Source organism: Sinocyclocheilus anshuiensis, unplaced genomic scaffold (assembly GCF_001515605.1).
Source record: "Sinocyclocheilus anshuiensis isolate Anshui unplaced genomic scaffold, SAMN03320099.WGS_v1.1 scaffold544, whole genome shotgun sequence".
In the NCBI taxonomy this organism is placed as follows: Eukaryota; Metazoa; Chordata; class Actinopteri; order Cypriniformes; family Cyprinidae; genus Sinocyclocheilus; species Sinocyclocheilus anshuiensis.
This window is the reverse complement of record NW_015555763.1, coordinates 851,815-873,823: the sequence shown is the minus strand read 5'-3', so window position 1 is coordinate 873,823 and position 22,009 is coordinate 851,815. Positions and strand designations below refer to the sequence as shown.

Genomic DNA, 22,009 nt, shown 5'->3' with positions numbered 1-22,009 from the left:
GCTGGATGAGCATATACATTCAAGCTGACCCATTGTTTTATGGAATAGTACACGTGCTGTATTTATACTAATTAAAATACATATTTATGCGCCGATAGCTTTACATACATTGGCTCGCCTCTGTGGCTTTGCTAAGTTTCTTTTTTTACCTTTTAAATTATTTATTGCATCCATATATTCGTTGGGATATCGTCAGAAAATGAGGTAAGCAGCCCAATGTGTTGACACCGCATGTATTCATTTATACATCAAAATGCATTGGTGTGTGTGTATATATATATATATATATATTGCTATACATTTATGTATTATATAGCACTTGACACTGTTAATCACAGACATTAGGTGTGTTTCAAACCTTGCGAGCTCCCTACCTTGACAGCATTTTGGGTGGCCTCTTTGCGATGGGGATTTTGATTCTTTTCAGTGACTTGAATCGTTTGAATCGGTTCATTAAAAAGATTCGTTTGGTCTCATTCGGTCAGTGACTCTTTTTGGAAGTTTCACCGTTACGCCAGTAGGCGGCGACAAGCGAATGGCCTTTTAATGCGAATCATGAAATCATTCACTTAACCAGTGAGTTAAGTCTTGTTAGCCTTCAATACATAGCCGCAGCAACGTATTTTGAGCTGGGGAGGCTGAGAAATAAAACGGTGGGGGGGTCACGTGACACGAGAATTATTTCGTTTTAAAATAGTAATTTAAAGCATTCTATAGATATATTTATCATGTCGGTGAAGCGCTCCTGCTCAAGACCAAGACGACAGAAAGCGCATCCTGTTTGTTTTCCGTATTTTACAAAAGCACAAGGTTTTGTTGATATTGTGAGTACACACAAATACAAGTAGACCCTTTGCCGTTCCGAATGATGCATACTATTACCTTTATGAGCAAAAATGACGGCGTATTTTTAAGTTTCCGCTGTTATTAAAAATAAAATGCAAGTGATCGCGCTGGCGCCTCCATGTCCTGCAAAGAGTGCTTTAGCTTCCACTCTCAGCATGAACTATTGCATTTGTGCCTAACAGCACTCATTTATCTAGGTTAAATGTTTAAATTAATACTGTGAAATGCATGAAGTGTTTTATGCCTGTTTATTTGAGGCAAGTCGTGTTGGTTTGAGAAGGCTAAATTGATCAAACATAATGCTCAACTCACTGTCTGCTGCTGCCGCTTGGTTGTTCCTTTAAAAAACAAACACTTGAATTTAACAAACATAAAATGTTCCAAACATATTTCTAAATTAACTTAATAAAGAAACAAAACGAAATATGACCACTTTTCCATTAAAAACCAAAAGTGAACTATTTTAATAGCTGTGTTGATGAAGCAAATGATTTTTTAAGTCAGTTTAATACGTTTAATTTGATTCGACTTAACTCATATTTAACCGTTGCTTCTTGTCATTGTAGGCTTAGGCTACTTTTTTCAATGATTTTTAATGAATATACTAATTAATAAAATGAATATTATTTATTTTGTATTACATATTGTTCATTCATTTATTTTTAACACCGCACCCCCAGCACCCCCATTTTTTCGTGGGCTACACTCCAGGGGGTGCTGCAGCACCCCCAGCACCCCTACTTCCCGCGGTAATGCTTCAATACCATTTACAAATCTGACAAAACTCCAGAAATAGTGTTCACATAATGAAGGAAAACTATAACGATACATATTAGCATCCACACCAAGGCACACTAAATTCTCATGCTCTTTGAAGGCGGTTGGAAAAATAGTTCTGAAAGGGATTCTAACCATATCGTTCCTCATTATGCTTATAGATGTGGTGTGGAGTTATACAGCTATCGTTATTGTTCTTGTTGTGAACGTGGATTAAGTGTGATAAGTGTTTTCTTGACTAATAAAAGCAGATCGATCTGACAGCTGATCCTATAAATTACATATCTCATTTCAGTCTAGGTTAGATCCAAATAGTGACTCATTTAATGAAAAAAATATTAATATTCCTTAAGAAAGTCCAACCAATTAAATGCTAATTTACAGTCTGCACTGAATGCTATTTGCTTCGGCCTATTTGCATTTGAAAATATGAATCTAGAACGATTCGTTAAGCTAAAAGATTCATTTGAATAATTTATTCATTCACACGTTCGTTAGGACACGCCTAGAAATGGATCCCCAGAATGCTGTCTGAGTAGTCAGCTCACAGAATTTGGCACACAGCCACTGAAAGCTCGAGCTGAGGTATTTAATGAGTGAGCAGATTCTTCACCTGTTTTGTGTTCTGCTGACGCCAGCGGGTGTTTTTATGGGCTTACATTTCTGCCATAATTCTGCGCGCGAAAGATCATATTTTGAGCGCACAAAAGTGCATTTTGCACGCGCGCGATCTGAGTTTGTGGAGAAAATGTTCGTTTCGCAACGAAAAAAGTCTTTCGAGCGCACGGAAATCAAATTTGCATTTAAAATACTTTTTGGATGTGTGCAGACCTTCTCTTTTGCGCCGTGCACGTTTCACTAGCTTGCTCACCTGATGCCCCCTCTGTGCTCGCTAAATGCCAACAGCTCGCGTGCTCAACACAACCCAGCGTTACAATGTGCCATAATTCCAGCCAATCAGAGACCGAGGCTGCTAAATTCTGATTGGCTGCCTTGACAACCAGTCACAACATTTCTTGCATTAATTACCTCGACAGCAGAAGAGGACAAATACAGTGCATGCATAATTATTATGCAAGTTGATATTCGGATTATATTTTTTTCCAAGCACATTTTACCAATAATTATAACTACTAGCAGCCTCGGTCTCTGATTGGCTGGAATTATGGCACATTGTAACGCTGGGTTGTGTTGAGCACGCGAGCTGTTGGCATTTAGAGAGCACAGAGGGCGGGCATCAAGGGAGCAAGCTAGTGAAACGTTGCACGCGCAAAAGAGAAGGTCTGCACACATCCAAAAACGTATTTTAAATGCAAAATTGATTTCCGTGCGCTCGAAAGACTTTTTTTCTTTGCGAAACGAACATTTTCTCCACAAACTCAGATCGCGCGCGTGCAAAATGCACTTTTGTGCGCTCAAAATATGATCTTTCGCGCGCAGAATTATGGCAGAAATGTAAGCCCATAGTGTTTGGGGTGTGTAACGCTTGTTCCGTGAGCCGAGATGCAGAGCATTGGTGTCGAAGGCCGTGACAAGTTTAACTAAACTGTCCGCGGAAGTTAACGTGACCACACACACTATTTTATTCTAAAGTGAATGGAGCAGAACACGCGCATGTCTCCACTCGTGCAGTATATTCACTGGGTGTGTTCAGACTCCGAGTCAGTCTGGTAATGACGATTCTTGTATTCATGTTTAGTTGTGGTTTGGCAACAAATACATCTACTGTATCTCAAATGCAAATCACAGTAACAGTGAGCACGGCATTAATCACTTAGCAATTGTAATTCTCAAAATGAAGAAAATGTTAAATGAAAAAAAAAATAACAGGTTTATGTTTATAGTTTTAGTTATTAATGAAATGCATTGTGCTAATTATTGATTGGCTTATGAAATTAATCAAAACAATTTCTTTTTTTTTAATTAGACCGTATTATGTGGAAAATTTAGTAGCCTAATTTTCACACAGATTTCTCACAGTGTAATTCCTCAGTTGATTTTAATCCTAGGGATTTTTGAAATCACTAACTTGTGTACATATAGGCTATTTAACATTTTGAGCTCCATGTAAGAGAGTATATCATCATCAACATATACACAAGTTTGTGCATTTACTCCAGCCTCTCTGAAGTCTTCTGCATGTGTCTGCTTTCGCTTTTCTTTATTCTCTCTCTGTCTGGACTAGAAGGAAGTCTTAAATTGTGCTGGACCGGGTTACATTCTTGCCAGCAGGAAACTGAGGAACTGATTCAGTGGAATGATTTATTCAACCTTTGACTCCCTGTGCAAAAGTCTTTACTTCACAATGTAGGCTATTTTTAGCAGTAGTGCTCCACTATGGTAAGGTTAAAGCATTCACTCCCATGTTGGCAGGAAGCAGTGAGTGTGTGAAATGAGCTGTTTGTATAATAGGTATGAGAACAGTTGATTAGGTGAATTGTACAGCCACTGAGACACATGGATTGTGTTTGTTTACATGTGTATGAGTTCATTTGTGTCAACAGAATATAGAAGATCCTGTTTTTGTGTAAACATCTGAATGTTACACACGCCATCAGGTTGGAACACTTCAGTCAGACTTACTGTCAGTTATGCTCAATTTGTACGCTGTTATCTGTGTGCATGTTTTGACTTGTCGAGCTAAAGCAAATGTATTTTCTTGTTGTGTTTCCTCTTGCGTAATTTATCCGAGACCCCGAAGATGTATCAAATCCAGCTGTCATGATTCATTCCCTCATTTTTCATGAACCAAGAGCCTCATCTGCCAGCACAAACACATTTTTACTACAGCATGGCACTACATTTGATTGAGCCTCAGTACATACAGGTGCATCTCAATAAATTAGAATGTCGTGGAAAAGTTCATTTATTTCAGTAATTCAACTCAAAGACGCTGTGTGTTTCTAGGCGAAAGCAAAAGCACTTTATTTGGCCTTCTGAAAGTAGATGCATTTAGGAATCTTTAAGATTACTTACAACAGAACAGCAATGCATTTTATGGACAACCGTTTCGTGAACCTAGGAGAGGAGGTAATTCTGACTTTGCTATGACAATCTGGCGCTTCTGAATCAGCTACTGTTTTGTTATTAGTTTAAGTATTTGCTATTGACTGTTCAAATGCGGAGTTTTGCGCATCGTGTGTGTGTGTGTGTGTGCGCGAGCGAGCGAGAGAGAGAGAAAGAGAGCGAGAGAGAGCAAGAGAGAGAGAGCAAGAGAGAGAGAACGCGAGAGAGAGAGAGAGCGAGAGAGAGAGAGGGGCAATTTGAGTTGAATTACTGAAATAAATGAACTTTTCCACAACATTCTAATTTATTGAGATGCACCTGTATGTAGTTCTTAAAAGTGTCATTATCAGCTTTTGAAATATTGGTTAACTGCAAAAATAAATGCTGTAGGCCTATGTAAATCCTGGAGGATTTTAGAGAATGAGCTCAGCCTCTAGACGAGAAGTTGAAACAATCACTCGCTCCTTGTGGAGGCTATGTTACGATGCAGGATGCAACCATTGTAAACCGATCAACGAAAAATTTATCTCATGTACAAAGCCTTGCATGTGATTATTTAAAAAAAAAAAGATACTGTGGTTATGAATTAAGAACTTGATTCCCTGGTTTTAGTTAAATTGTGGCCACAATTAAAGTAAATTAAAACAGGGGGGGGAAATATTACACTATTACAATACGATAGAAATACATTACAATATTACATTGATCAAACATCACCACACAATTTAACCAAAACTTGGGAACTAATTAATAAAACTTGGCCACAAATGAATATAGTCATGGGAACAAATTCTTATTTGGTGGCCATAATATCTATTTTTATTTTTTGCATGTAATGTATGGGCTCTATACTTAAAGAGTCGGTTGTTGTAAGACTCACAGAGTTATTAGTCTGAATCATTTTAATGAATCATTCACTGAATTTGCCAGAGCAAGTCTGACTCAATCAGTCTGAATGCAGCCTTCTTGTTTCTTCTGGAAAGCTGCATGAATGAGAATATGTGTGTGTAAGGATCACGTGGCTGTTTCTCCGCTGTATTTCTGTTGTGGAGAGAGACTCCTTTAAGGCACAGACCGCCTTCCAATCCTTTGAGTGGATAAGAATGGATGTGAGCAGGACAAGGTGACTGGTCCATATCTGTCACATGCTTCCCTTGCTCTCTCTCTCTCTCATTCTCTCGTTTTCTTCTCCTTCCCTCTTTTCTCTCTCACACACTCCCTGTTCTTGCATTAGTATATCTCAGAAATGAGTGTGCTCTGTGTTTTACCTAGCTGAGAGGATGAGGGATGAACTAGTAGGCACGGTCTTTTTTCTCTCTAATCCCCCCTCCTTTTCCCTCTTTTCATTTTGTTTCATCCGGCTGTAAGGAATTTTCTTTCTCCTTCTTGGTGTCTACGGAGCTTCAACTTCCCGATATGTATTCTTTTGATGACTATGGGTAAGAATCTGTCCTGTGTGGTTTTTGTTATTACCCTGTTTTCTGAGTTCCTCTGAGGATTACCGGACATTAAAACAAAGCCTGTGTTTACTTCATCATGGTTTCAAACAATCCGAGTGGCTTTTAGTGTGTTAACTTTGTGATTTCTTTCCCCACCAGCTGTTCCCTCAGTGGAATGAGCTTATTAATCTACAAAAACATGCTTGGGTTCAATAGCTACATAGCAGGAGTCCCAAACCCACCCCATGTTTAACTGTTGAGTCATTTAGCATTTTGAAAAAGCATGGGTTTAAATAAGAAACCAGGACACTGGGTTGGAGTTTTCAGTCTGCATTTTTATAGCACTGTTTCTTGCAGACTGTTTTAGGGCAAGATGATGTTTTACCAGTGTACAGTACTCAATTGTGGATGTGCATGGAGAAGAGATGTTTGTTGAGCCAGAATATTTTGAGATTTCGTGGCTTAACAGAGACTTCAAACCAGAAAAGAAACGGGTTAGGCAAGATAGATAACAGGAAATAAGAATGTGATGGTCCACAACTGGGAAGAACTCCAGGCAGTCAACACCAGCTGGAGCAGTGTGCCATGTAGGGACAAAAGTGTGGTTGAGCCTGAATTTGGGATGTCTTGCATTTGATCCGAAGCAGAGCCAAACTTGTTGTACAACTCTTTCACTAAAGCTCTTTATTTTGAGACAAGTTGAAATGTACTGACAGTGACAAGTCACTCATGGTATTAGAGGCTATAAACATGGTAACCTATTAGTAACCGGTGACGGCAAAGCAATCCTTAAATATTTGTTGAAACTAGACTGACTACACAGCTCCTTCCTCTTTCTTTCTGCCTCTGGCTGTTTTCTTTCTATATTTGTCTCTTAAAAAGAGTGTAACCTAGTACAGGCCTATTTTCGCTACTGATTTCTAGCACGCTGGTAATTCAAAGTGTTTTCCTTTAAGGATAAGGATTAGTTAAGAGTGTCCGGCACCTGGTATACAGTGACCAGAATGTGGGGGAAGGGTTCGGGCCGTTTGTCCACTTTTCTCATCACCAAGGAAACTGCTTCCTATAGCTCAAAATCAAGATCTGATGTCTAGGCTTATTCTACTGAACTGCATGTGTCTCTCTATTGCGTAAGATGTTTCGCCTGCTCTTAGAAGTTGTCAGTTGTGATAAAAGCCTGGGGCCGTATTCACAAAATCTTAAGGTTAAAAGTTGCTCCTAATGTGGAAATTTAGCAGCAACTCTTAAAATTTATGAGTGTGTCGCTCCTAATTTATGGACTTGTAAATTTTTTATTTAAGAGTAATTCATCAAACCTTTTAACGATAAAAGTAGCTCCAATTTAACGTTTATCAATCATAAAATTAAAAAAAATCAATGGACTCCAGTGTCTACAACTATGAAAAATATACTTATTTTGATTATTGAGTATAAAATAAGGTGTGTAAATCTGTTTTATGTTCCATGGTGTTTGGATCATTCACAGTTACCAGTCCATAATTTATCTTTCCATTATGGCCGTTTCGATTTTTTCTTCTGGGTTAATAGAATACAGCACTTTCCATATCTTATATATCTCATATTTCTGTATCTCGTATGATCTCAGATGATTTGTGTCATCATTTAAAGTGAACGACTAGTTTCTAGTGCTGAACCCTCTCATTTTATCAGTTCTTTGAAAGCCATGCTGTGTGAAGAAATGCTGACCTATGGTTAGTGTGTGCTCTGGTTTCTCTTTAAATGTGTGTCAGTGACAGCCTTGCTGATCGTCCTTTTTGTGACCTGCCACATACATTTCTAATAAGAAGTAAATGTAAAGCTGTCATTCCTCTCTCACCAGTGTGTGAACTTCCTGGGCAGCTTTTAATAGTGATTTACGTAAATTATTATTATTATTATTATTTTTTTTTACCGAAAGCAAATTTATTTTTCATTTAGTTTAAGATTATTTAATAATCAATTAACTAATTACATTTATTTAATAATCAACACTCAAATAAGTCTATAACATGTTTCCATTCCAATTCATTATTGAAATATAAACATTTAAATGGTGGCTGTAATAATAACTTGCCTTCGTGACAGATTTTTAAACAGATATTTAAACATACATTAAAGGCATAGTTCATCCAAACATAAACATTACATCATCATTTACTCACCCTTATATCGTTCAAAATCTGTATGAATTTTTAAATTGTAATAATATTTCCCATTAAAAAAACATTTCTGTTAAACACAAAAGAAGATATTTTGAAAAATGTAGGTAACCAAACAGTTGACAGTAACCATTGACTTTCATAGTATTTACATATTATGGAAGTCAACAGCTACTGTTAGCAACATTATTTTGTTGTTAACAGAAGCAAGAAACTCGCACAGGTTTGGAACAACTTGATGAGTAAATGATGACAGAATTTTTAATTTTGGGTGAATACCCTTGTAATAAAGACACCAGGTTGAGTTAAATTAATATATGTACAGCTTCAGATGTTTGCCACGTCACATTAAAGAGCATCAAAACAAAAGGTATTGTTTGAATTGTGTTATAAAATTGGAAGAATTTGAAAGCTCTTAATTTTTTTTAAATATCAAAAGTAACAAAGCACAAAGCTTATTGTTATTATAAGATGGTAGGTGTGCTATAAACAATTTTTAGTGAAATTCTGTTCAACTGAAAACAGCATAGACCACAAGATCTCAGTTCATCAAAATGATGATTGATTAAATCATTGTCAACCCAGCATAGCATCCTAGACATTGACACAGTCAGTCAAAACGTGCCATTGGAGAAGCGCTAATTAAATGTCACCGTTTCAGTCAATGATTTCGACCCTCAAAAACATGATCCAAAACATTTCGGTCAGTCATTTTGGCTGGTCTTTGCTACAAATAGTAAATGAAATGTGTGTGCCGGGAATAGCGTTAGAAAGCAATGTCTCGTTTTCAGTTCCTCTGTCACAGCTGGGTGGGGGGTTGGGCGTCATAAAGTAATCCCCCTCAGGGTTAGACAAAACAACACACATCCACAGTCAGGCCGTCCCGTTACAGGGGAAAACTTGATGCTGTGATACCCAGGTTGGGACCCTATGTTAACCACTCACTTACTGTTGAACCTGTTTCTATTCCTTGCTTTTACATGCTCTTCACTTTTTAACAACAGCAGAGATCATACAAATTATGGATTGTCACTTGCGGTTTTTTGAGGATATGATGGGATTATGACGTTGGAAAATGCTTATTTAATCTTGGAACGGCTCCCTAGATGATTTAAAGCTTGTTACGCATCTGTTTTGCTGTACTACATCAGGTCTATTTTACGTACTTGTTTGAGATGAATTAAAGCAGGTTTGGTTAGAGGTCCAGTAGTGTAGTACAGATCTGTTTTGTGGATGTGTTTGAGAGATGGATGCTCATTCTGTCCAGTTCTGCCTACCACAGAGCCACAGTGACTCTGGGCTTCATATGACTGGATGCAAAATCAGGTCAGTGTGATATTCTGTTCACATCAGCAACCTAATGCAAGGTTTAAATACATTTAAATGTTTGAAGAACATGTCTGAAGATGTTTCTTTTGGCATAAATGTCATCATTTGGATACTGCTTGCTTATGTTTAGATGCTAGCATGAATCTGGAATGAATTGAATGAAACTGTTGTATATACACAGCATATGCTTATGTCGCATACAGTATCTAGACCAGTGGATCTGAACTGGTTTTGCTTCAGGACATTAAGTGGTGAACCAATACAGTATCAACATTTTATCACACTGAAGTACAAAAACAAGTCCTTAAGACCAAACATTAAATGGATTGATATTAAATATAATATCATATAATATACAATTGGCCTAATATTAATATCCAATAAATAATCATATTGTAGTCTGCAAAAATTGTATATGCTTGTACCCATATAGTCTGACATATTCTTTTATCTTGTGTAGTTTTGTTGCTAGTCTAAACTAGCATAAACTAAATAACAGATGAATTCACAAAATACTGTTGTGTTTGATTGGATGCACGGCCTTTGATGTCAACAAAAAAGATATGGGATGCATTTTCTTCTACTTTTTAAAAGTTGATATGATAATCCTATTTATTTTCCTGTCCTAAATATAGTTGTCTACATTTATTTTACTTTATATAAATATTTGATATTTCTATTATCATATATTATTATTTAGTGTTTAGAATTGTAGGTATTTATTAGGGCTGCACGATAATAAATTATGATGAAGGGTTGATTTATATTGAAACTCTGTGAAGATGTTCTGTGAGGGCCCATGTTTAATTTGTCGTTATTAAAGAAAAAGATGGTTTAGGGGAGATGTTCGCTTTCGGTCCAGTGGCTCTCTTGAAAAGATGCGGTGAGTGTTTCTGTAGTACCTCTAGCAGTAAAACACAAGACATGCATCAGCTCTCAGCCTTTATTGAGAACATTCTTTAGACATTGTCTTCTTCTCAATCAGAACCTCATATGACAAAAAACATATGTGAAATTAGCAAGATTTAACCGATTATATCCCTTTGAGAATGGTTGAATGTGAGCTTTTTTTTGAAAGCGTGCAGCTTTGAGAATGACAGGTAGTGCCACAGTCTACGTTCAGGATAAGGGAAAGTGACGTGACATGTAGCCAAGTATGGTGTCCCATACTCGGAATTTGTGCTCTGCATTTATCCCATCTAAGTGCACACACACACACACACCATGAACACACAGCTGGAGCAGTTGGGGTCTCGCATCAGTCGTGGTATTGAGGGTGGAAGAGAGCGCTGGTCATTCACTCCCTCCACCTACAATCCCTGCAGGTACCGAGACTCAAACCCACAACCTTTTGGTTACAATTCTGACTCTCTATCAATTAGGCCACGACTGCCCCGTGTGGGGCATTATAACCCTAGCAGCCCTGCCTGAAACATTTAGCCGAGCACATAAGCACATTAATTCAAAGGCAAAAAAAGACCATTAGGCCATCAGCAATGCTTGCTACCATTGTATCTTTAAGCGGAGCCTGTGTGTGTATGGATGTGGATTTTGGGGGGAGGGTATATTCGACATACAATATTGAAGTTAAGTGACGTGCTTTAGGAGCTGACACACATTTGTATTTGTAGTGTGTGGACACAGAGCCAATGCTGCCGTTATTTTGCAAATGTCACTGAATAAATCACATTCAAAGTCTTTTTTGCATTTAATAGTATTATCATTATGGCCCAGCAGCAATTTTTATAATGGGATAATCAGCATAATGTTTATATTTATTCAAATTTTTTATAATAATGTTTAATATTGTGGGAAAACACTGAACAATGCACAAAGAATTACTACATTAAGATAATATTTACATTAGCATAAATTGTAGCATTAGTTGCTGATTCTAGTAAGAGTAGAGTGGTATGCTATTCAAAAACCAGACGCTATTATGCTTGCCTCGCCTTGAATTTTTTTTTTCACAAAGCTTGGTACAATGCATTCTGGGATTGCTTTCATTGCAAAGGATATGTGTGCTGCTTTTCATGGTTTACAAGTTTGTGACTTCTTACAGACATACACTAACTGTTCAAACGTTTGTTGTTAGTAGTGTTGTCAAAAGACCCGGTATTTCGGTACCAAGTCGGTACTAAAAAAATGAAAACGTTACGGTACCAGGTTTTTTTAAGTACCGGTGGTACCGAGTACCCGGTCAACCTGGTTCTTGATGCGCTAAACGAAAGCTGTCCTCTTCCTGCGTTGCCAAGTCCGCGGTTTTCCCGCGGAGTTGGGCTGCTTTAACACTGTTGCCGCTGGTTGTTTTTTCATGTCCGCGGGTTGAAAAACGACCCCATTAACGTGGTATTTAGCCCCTGGAATGCGAATTTTAACAGGGGAACCCTGCCAAAACATGCCTATTTTTATCCTCAGAATGCGATTGGGCGGGTTTTGTTGTGAAAACCTGGCAACCTCTCCTTAAAAGCAGTGGCGACCTCAAGAGGAGGAAACGCATCAAACTAACAAAACACCCCGATCAAGTTCAAGCAGGTAAGTTTCAATTACATTTTTAATATTTAGAGCTTCTGTTATGAATATTATTCCATATTTTAATTTGAATTTCGGATTGAAATAAACATCGCCGTTAGCGTATACGTAGTTAATCGTTAGCATAAGCGTGGCTAACGCTAATATAATGAGCATTAGAATGAATTTTGTTAATTTTGTTCAAAATTATTTATTTGTTAACTATTTAATGCTCCTATAACTTTTATTACTGTAAAAAACAGGAGGACATAATGGTATTTACTATTTTTACACACCAGAGGCTTTTAAATGAACTGTGTAACCAAAATATGCGTGTTAGAGAATGTAACATTACAACTGTATGGTTAACAGTGTTTATGTCATATAGTGTTTATGTCATATCAGTCCGTCAGAAATTTATTATTATTTTTTTTTTAGTTAGTTAGTTGTAATTCTTGATTGGTACCGAGAACCGTGGATTTTCACTGGTATTGGTACCGAATACTGAAATTTTGGTACCGTGACAACACTAGTTGTTAGTATAGTTAACAAAAAAAAAAGCAATGCAAGGATGCATTAAATTGATCCAAAGTTACAGTAAAGACTTTTATAATGTTACAAAAGATTTCAGTTTCTAATAAATGCTGTTCTTTTGAAGTTTCTTTTCAACAAAAAAATCTTGGACAAAATTGATAACGGTTTCCACAAAACTATTCAGCAGCATTGATAATAATAAGAAATGTTTCTTGAGCACTGAATCAGCATATTAGAATGCTTTGCCACCACAGGAATAAATTACATTTTAAAATATATGTATAAAAATATATATTAAAATATAAAAAACATTTTTTTTTAATTCACAATATTACAGTTTTCAGTATTTGTGATCAAATAAATGCAGCCTTGGTAAGGATATAAGGCTTCTTTCAAAAACATTTTTCAAAAAATCTTACCGACTCCAATCTTTTGAACGGTGTGTAGATCTTTATGGCTGCCACAATTGTATTGAATCAAAAGACTTTATAGTAAAGCTAAATATTTGTTAACTACTTGGCTAAATATCATGTTTGGTTGATAAAATAAGCTAGTAGGTTCCTGTTTTCAGGTAGTGTAGTTTGGTCTCTTATTGTTATAATTAATGTATGCCAGGACAATTCACTATTAGTTTGATTATACAGGGGGCCGATTTTGCTCCTGGCTAAATTCTCCTCAGTGCTCTGTGGCAGTCACTTCCTCGATGTTGAGATTACTGTGTTGCAGGCGATCCTAAATCCTCGGTAATTTAGATTGCGGCCTAGAAGTCCAGATCTTTCTGGAAGTCAGCCTGTAATCCAGCTTCTTAGGCCTCAGAAGCTCCCTGTGAGCGGGACGTGTCTCTCATAGGCAGAGATTTAGCTTGGTTCCCACCCTTCCCAAAATGATTACTGGGTTACAAGCTAAAAAATGCCTCCCCGTTTCCTACAAACTCTCTTTTGATTCAGCTCCATCCTCCCACACTCTAATAACAGGGAACTTCCATATTTTACTTGCTTTAGAAACATTTACAGGGCTCACTTTGCGTAGCATTTTTGCTATAAGCTAAAAATAACCCCAGCTATAATTTTAAGTTTGTGCTGCTGGTGTTGAGTCTCAGTGTTTCATTCCCTCAAAGATGTCTCACAGTAAATAGTTTTGCGTCCAATATTTTGCTATCCAGGTGCTACGTGTGCTGAAGTAGTGCAGACATTTGAGTATTCAAATTAATTAATTGTCATTTGCGTCAAATTCACCTTATTTCTATATAAAGGGCTTATTATAGATTGCGCCATACAAAACTTGCTTTGCACTTGGTGTAATGCTGTGCTGTTACCACTTTAAAAGAGATGTTTATGTATATCTATTATTAATCATGGCAACAGTTTGTCACCAAATTATGATCAAATGATGCTGAAGAGTGTTACAACTAGGCATGTATCCAGATGCAGTAGACTCTATAGGCTTAGAGCCAATTCAGGCACATTCTTATATTTTCCGCTGAAATCTGGCCAAATGAGGCAGTGAAGATCTTGTGACCAGACATAAGCAGAGATAGACCTTGTGTTTGGCCTTGAGCTTAGACAAAATGTTTTTTAACATGAGATTAAAAGAAGCCTAACCCTGTCAATCTCTCTCTCTCTCTCTCTCTCTTTCTCTCTCTCTCTCTCTTCTCTCTCTTCTCTCTCTCTCTCTCATCTCTCATCTCTCTCTCTCTCTCTCTCTCTCTCTCTCTCTCTCTCTTTTATCTCTCGGTTATTGGGAAATGCCAGGCTTTTCACAGCTTTTATTAATTATGGTGGCTTATCAACTGGGAGTCTCAGTAATAACAGCTTTCCTCGCCCTTCTCTTTTACCGTCTTGAAAGAACTCAAAGGATCTTGGCTTGGAATTTGTAAAACTACATATTTTCAACATTTACTGGTTGATGAGTTGCCTGAATTCTAGTCGACTGATGACTGGTCTTAAAGGAATAGTTCACCCAAAAATGAAAATCTATCTATCATCCATCCATCCTTCTATTTATGTTAAATTTGTATTTTATTGTATTTTTAAATAAAACAAACAAAAAATTTATTAATAAAATATATTTATATAGTAGGGCTGTGCAATTAATCGCATGTGATTGTCATGCGCATATCGTCAGTAAAGCCGGTTCCGTGATTAGTAGTAAATCTCCATCACCTGCTTTCAGATAGACCTAATTGTCAGTGAACTATGGCTCTGTGTAGTAAATGCCGCTCCATCTGAAAGCAGGTGATGGAGATTTACTACTAATCACGAAACCAGCTTTACTGATGAGATGCGCATGACAATCGCATGCGATTAATTGCACAGCCCTATAGTACAGGGGTGGCGAACTCCGGTCCTGGAGAGCCGCAGTCCTGCAGAGTTCAGCTCTAACCCTAATAAAAACTCACCTGCCTGAAGCTTCCTAGTAACCCTTCAGGCCTTGATTAGCTTGTTCAGGTGTGTTTGATTAGGGTTGAAGCAAAAGTCTGAAGGGCTGCGGCTCTCCAGGACGGACGTTCGCCACCCCTGCTATAGTATATTCAATTTAATAGAAAAAAATCTAGATAAATTAGTTGACCTCTTACAGTCCAGCTATACTGTGCGGTTTCACTTCAGCGGAATTATTCGCTTTTGCAGTTTGCTGTTAAAATATTTGATTAAAATATTTAGATTGTAATATATATACACACAGCCAACATGTGTGTGTGCATGTGTGTGTATGTATATTTACATAAAAAACATTGCCTATTTGGTACGCTCATATTTTTCACATATAATTAAAAGTGCTTAGACTTGCACAGGTGTGCAGAACAGCCTAGAGCTCAACAAACAATTTCATTATAAAAGGCAAATAATACTCATTATTCAACAAAGTGCTGTGCAATGGACAAATGTTGGAGTCTGGCCTGTTCCAGCACGTTCAGCAGAACTGATCACACCAATCTGCCAGGCAACAATGGCTTTGACCATGCCATCGCTTAGCAACACTCATCTCTTCCAAACTTGGGTCTTTCATGGCAACTGCGAGCCATCAGAAAACATTCTTACATTATATTGTGCCTGTGACATGTGAGAACTACGTAGGCATTCAACAGGAATTCCCATGCCAATCATGTAGTGTTCTTACGAGATCAGGTCCATTTGGCCCACTCCATCACACATTCGCTGACAAATATACATGTTTACTCACTCTCATTCACATTTGAGAGCCACAAATATTACCCTGCGTATGCAAATCTTTTTGACGTCATTTTACCTTCATAGCATTCAGCTAATGGGGTCATAGCTGGAAGGCCCAGGAGATCCCTGTCCCATAGTGGTGCTTTATGGAATAAAAGCATTAGATCTGTGGAGCATTCAGCGTGGCCTCCTTTCAGCCACTTGCCCGTCTGTAGCAGATTTACTCGGTGCAAAATGTAAAGTTTAGTGACATTTTTAGGCAAAACTGTTCAAACAATGATCAAATATCTGTCCTTTTGGCTAGGTTTTGTTGTGTCAAAAGTACAACACTTTGTTAGAGTGAACCAAAGCAGCACTAGACATCTCAATGCATCACATTTCTCATAGAAAATTTACTTTGCTCTAAATTTAGACTGCTTTAAAGTAAAAAAAAAAAAAAAAAAACTGTTTATTTACTTTGTACTTTTCACTTTGTTTACCAAAGAATCAAGGTTTGCTGGTTGACTATATAGCCACACCATCTTTCTCCATTAACAGCCATTTACACAAATAGCATAGATATTATAGATTTTTCATGGCAGGCTCTTTAAAGCTTGAAATAGACATAATGGTAGCGCAGCCTGTGCCCTTAAACCAGGGATTCCCAAACTTTCGAAAATCTTTAAAATATAAAATATTTACTTTAAAGTACTGTTAATACTGTAATTATTATTATTTTATTTATTTTTATGATTTAAATCAGGGCTGTCCAAACTCGGTCCTGGAGGGCCGGTGTCCTGCAGAGTTTAGCTCCAACTTGCCTCAACACACCTGACTGGAAGTTTCTATGCCTAGTAAGAGCTTGATTAGCTGGTTCAGGTGTGTTTAATTAGGGTTGGAGCTAAACTCTGCAGGACACCGGCCCTCCAGGACCGAGTTTGGACAGCCCTGATTTAAATAATTATTAGCTTTTCATAAATTCATGAAGCACTAGAATAAGTAAATAAGGAATAAAAATGTAGCCTAAATTGTGCCTAACTTACTAAAAGGCCATCTTCAGAGTACTTTTTTGTAGTTTCACATTTCGAACATCAAAGCTCTTCTCAGTTGCTTGTCATTTTAGTTCTGGGACAGACTATAAAGCTACCTAAGTTTTAAATGTCCCTGACTCTGATATTTATAGCTTGCTATTACAAGACGTGTTGGTCTCTGACCCTTTAGAATTGCAGGTTTTGTTGGAAAGTCTTGGCATACTGATTCTATTTGATAATGAATATTCTTGTTCCAATTGAGACAACACTGGCAAGTTTTTCCATGTTTTTTATACATAAATAGTAATAGAGAGAGAGGCTTTGCTTGATGTGCTATTAGAAGAAGTAAACTGAGATAGTCCAGTGTCTAAATATATTGGATGTTTATGGAAGCAAAGAGCCGTCAGGATGTAATTTATGACGGCTAAGCATCATCGGTGGAGGAGAGACTGTGTACTTCATTTCAGCCTTGCTCTAGGGGGGAGAAATTAAACCGGGAGGACAGGGAAGAAGCTGCCGTGCCGCCCTCTAACCCCAGATGGATGCCAGAAATAGGCACTGTCGTAAGGCAAGCATGAAAGACCAGAGAATGAAGAACTGAGAGTAGTGAATGACAGAAAATGTTGTTGCGAAAGCATGAAATGTGCAAATATGTTGTTTCAACCACTAAAGAGCAACATTATATCAGGGTGGCTGATGCATTATCATTTATCAACATCAGGTTTTAGGTTTAAAATATAAATAAAAATAAAACTGTATTTATGGGAAATTATATATATTTAGATCATTTATATTGGTGACCTAATGTGTTTTTCACAGCTTTTAATAATCTTTTTGTCTTTGCTAGTTCATTTTATATTGTCCTGCATTGTGACAAATACATTTTTTATTTGTATTTTTTTGTAAATATTTCATGCAGTTAATACAAGCTCATTAAAAGTGCTTGAATAATACAAAATGCTGTTTAAATGGAGAATATATATTCCAGAAGTACTTCATGTCATTTATCCATGACTGAGTAAAATATACAAACACATTTTAAAGTTTGTATAAACAAAAATTGTAACTCACTTCTTTCACTTCTCACAAATGGTTGTTGCTTTATGATGGGTTCTCTCTCTTCGGTAGTCCAGCCCCCACTAAAGCACTTTTCATATGGCCCATTTATGCATTTCGCTGAGTTCAGAGTGTGAATTTTCTGTTTTGGCATAATGTCACAGAACCGGTGAGTCTGATTCATTCATTCAGGTGTATTGTTTCAAATGGCTGTATCTTATGAGTTGGTTTTGGTGTTATTTAGAGTTGCTTTGGTCATGTGCTGCTGCTCTTCCAGTTATACAGGCGGGTGTAAGGAGTGTATGGTGCTGGATTTGGGTGTTTCTGTGGGAGTTGAGTGTGGTGGTTCAGTATGTTTAGAGGAGTCGGAGTGGAAATCTGCCTAGCTTAAGTTAGCACACCAACAGGAAACCAAATCTTCTTTGTGTGAACCAGTCAGTGCTCGAGTGTTTTACTTAATTTCAGTGAACATCTGCAGACTCTTGAGATGTTTGGAGTTCGTGAAAGGCTTGAATATAAGTTGAGTTGTACTGATCACAATGCTTCAGTCCAGTGTGCACAAAATGCAAAAAAGACAGTCACAAGTTTGAATCAGTCTGAAATAATCAGTGAATCTGACTCACAAAGTAAAAACCACAAGTCTACTTAAAATGAAACAGGAACTGATTTTGTGTACTTGGGATTTGTGAAACTTGAATCAGAAAATTACTTTAATGACAATTATTTATATAACAATACAGTGTTGTTAAAAATATGCAATACTTTCAGATTAATAAAAACTTTAAAAAGCATTAAACAAATATTTATCTATACACATAATTAAATCTTTAAAATATTTTATTTTTTATATAATTATTTTTATATGAATAGGCTTGTTATATATGGGATAATGGTAACACTTTACAGTAGTCTCATTTGTTAACATTATGAACAATATATTTTAACAGCATTTATTAGCCTTTGTTAATGTTAGTTAATAAATATATTTGTTAGTTCACAGTGCATTTAGTAATGATAAAAGATACAACTTTTGATTTTAAACAACAAAAAAAACAATATATAACATATGCATTATATCATTATATTACCAAACAATTATACATTATTATTAAATTATTTATTATACCTATTTTAATCTATTTAATTAGAAGCACAAAGGAACAAAAGCTAGCAAGGTATATTAATGCTGATCATACAGTACACAATTTCTGCTCTCTTTTTATGTTAATTGTTCCCCCTGACAACAGAAGATTTCTATTTAGAAGAAGCGGAGAACCTAATGTCCTAGTCTTTAATTAAACCATGGCCTCATATCAAGCAGTCAACATGGTTACATTCCTGCCTCACTCGTTAGCTGCCTATTACACTATATAATTAGTACAGATAACAAACCCGCCCCTTGCTGAGTATCTACCAAATTTAGTGGGGCAATTATTACTGTGCCGTAATACCACAGCAATGGCAAAAGGCATTATTGCAGGTTTTTTCGTGGGTTTGGCTGTTTTAGTCTTCTTGGAATAAACATTCTTTTATCGAATTTCTACACAATCTTTAATTTCATAACTTGTAACTAACTGACAGGAATCATAACTAATGTCATCGACCATTTTAGAGTATCTTTCACTGAATATGCACAGCTAAATATTACTCTCAAATACACACATGCAGAATCAAGTTGCAGCATTGTTTTTGTTGTTAGGAGTCTGACATCTGTTTTTCATTGTCCCATATCATAATGTATCATTGTGGTTTTTGTTGTTGAACAGTGAATCTTTAAAGGTCCCCTGAAATGCTTGTTAGAAACACGCAGCGTTACTCTGTGTTGACGTCATTTTAACTGAAACAGGAAGACAGGGCGCGCCATATCAAGCAGCCCCGCCCCTTTTTAAAACAGCCAGTAGCGGTCGTTTATATCACAGCTTGGGCTAGAGCCGTTGAGCTCCGTAAAGCCGCATGTGACAGGGTATGCCAGCCACAATCTCATCCATATGGCTATAAAATATAGCATTCGGTGTAGAATTCAAATAGCTCCGATACATTTTGTGGTCTGCGCCGACTCGCGCATGTGATCCGCTCAGTGCTATCGTGTCTCTGGACCGGAGCAGAGTGTATGTGTGGTGGTTAGCGCGAAACCAGACTTATTTTTTTCCTCAATGGAAAGCATATTTACACTGTTTGAATCGTTCCCTGTCCCCTATATAGTGCACTACGTGCCATTCACTGTACAGAAAATACTAATTCTGTGGACAAGTGACCGATTTCAGCCGCTGCTTCAGTGTCTATTTTATAGTGTAGGGGGCAGGCGCTTCGGATTCTAGAGAGCATTTGATTGGACAGAAAGTTTGATGAGAAGCTGTAGTACGATGTGACGTAAAAAAAAATCGTTGAGCCGTTTTGGCGGAAGTGACGAGCTGCAAGCTTTGAATGCTTATATCTTCTAAATGCGAATTTTGTCACTGTTTTGGAGCACACTGCCTTATAGATAACCTTAAGACTAACATATTGATACTAACACCCAAAAAACTTTAATTTTGATTTCATGGGGACTTTAAACACATCATGGTAATAAGCTGCTATAACCTTTTTTGGAACAGTTTTGTCTGTCATCGTCTGTGTTAGCCAACAAATAATCATAACACTCCTTGTAAGCTTCAGACACAGCTGTCTTAACATTGAATAATAATAAAGCTCATGTAAAGCCAATGTTTGTATCTACATTAACTCAGGAAATTCACCCTCACAGCTGAACATTTATCAAAGTGGAGTTGGAAACGTCATTTGGAGTTCCTCGTGTACATCTCAAACTCTGACAGGAAGCAAAGGAGTGAGAATTCTTGTGAAAACTTGGAAACAATTCTGAAACGCACTTGTGTGTTTTTCCCTTGTACCTGTCCATGTCATCATTTCCATGAGAAACATACTTCAAAGAGGGGAAATCTGTTGAGTTGCCTCTGGGTACTTCTGTTTCCTTCAGATTTCAGCTGAAAGACGCAAATTCCATGATATTCTGTAACAGCTTTGTTGTGGCCTTACCTTGGACAAAATTTGGATAGTTAAAACTTGGCACCCTTTCTCTTAAGTACTTTCCCTTGTAACTACGCAACACCTGCCATTTTCCTGACTATGAATGTTGTGCCATCTGTTGCAAATCCAGGCAACACTGCAATAGTTTATTTATTTATTTATTTATTTGTAGTTATTTTTTAGTTTTTTACAATTCTGAAGGCCGTATTTGTGAGACACCCTTGTGTTAGAGTGCCATAAAGATGATTGGCCTGTCATGGCGCACTAGTAGAACAAAGGGAAATGTCTTTAGATTGTGTCTTGTTCTCTTGGGTTTGCTGATTCTGAATTCCATGGATATTTCCTTGTCTCTTCATCCAGTTTAAGAATATTGATTGAACTAGCCAGTTTAACATGAGCCAGCTTTTGCACAGCCTGTGTATTAATAACATCTAGGCGGAACTGGAGGACGGTTGCTTGGCAACATGATCATTAATTTTGAGCAACCTCATAACACTCAGGCTGAATACAACTGTTTCTACTGTTTCAACTGTTGCCTCTGATTTGCAATTCTCTGGTCAGATGCCTCGCCTTTAGTCAGCACTGATGAAAGATTTAATTTTGGTACAAATGAAGGAAAAGGTAATTAATTTGTTAATGAATTCAGTGAATCCAATTTTGGAATCAGATATCCATGTTGAATTTTATGTTGAATTAGCTCTCTTTCACTCTCACTCTTTCTTCCAATTTCAATTTCAAAGCACTTTATCAGCATGATTATTTCACATACAATATTATCAAAGCATCAGTACACACAATATAAGAAGAGGGATTAAAATTAAATAAAAAAAAAAAAAAAAAGACAATGGTACTAAAATAAAATAAACATATTTATATATACATATACATCTCAGTTGATTTTTCTTAAAGCAATGGCTGGTTTGTGAAGCTGTTCACTTCAAAAATCGATTTTTCTGCAGTAGATGCGTGAGTGCCCGGATTTGAAACTGATGTTCGTTGGACGTTTGAGAGTTTCAGACAGGGCTGATTTAGGGCCCTGCTCTAAGTTGTAAGAACTCCATGCTGCCATGTTTTAGGAGAGCTTGATTTCAGATATGTTCATGGCTGTCTTTCTCTCTCTCTCTCTCTCTCTCTCTCTCTCTCTCTCT

The 22,009-nt window shown here is 37.1% G+C and overlaps 1 protein-coding gene across 1 annotated transcript in view; it reads left to right on the top strand.

Annotated features, from left to right (window-relative positions):
* The first annotated feature begins 9,355 nt into the window (after positions 1–9,355).
* The window catches only part of LOC107674057 (ena/VASP-like protein), a 33,135-nt gene continuing 20,481 nt past the window's right edge, over positions 9,356–22,009 (top strand). Inside the window, exon 1 of the mRNA XM_016467917.1 lies at positions 9,356–9,553. Coding sequence (XP_016323403.1) covers positions 9,474–9,553 — 80 coding nt within the window. The 5' untranslated portion in view covers positions 9,356–9,473. The remainder of the gene's footprint in view (positions 9,554–22,009) is intronic.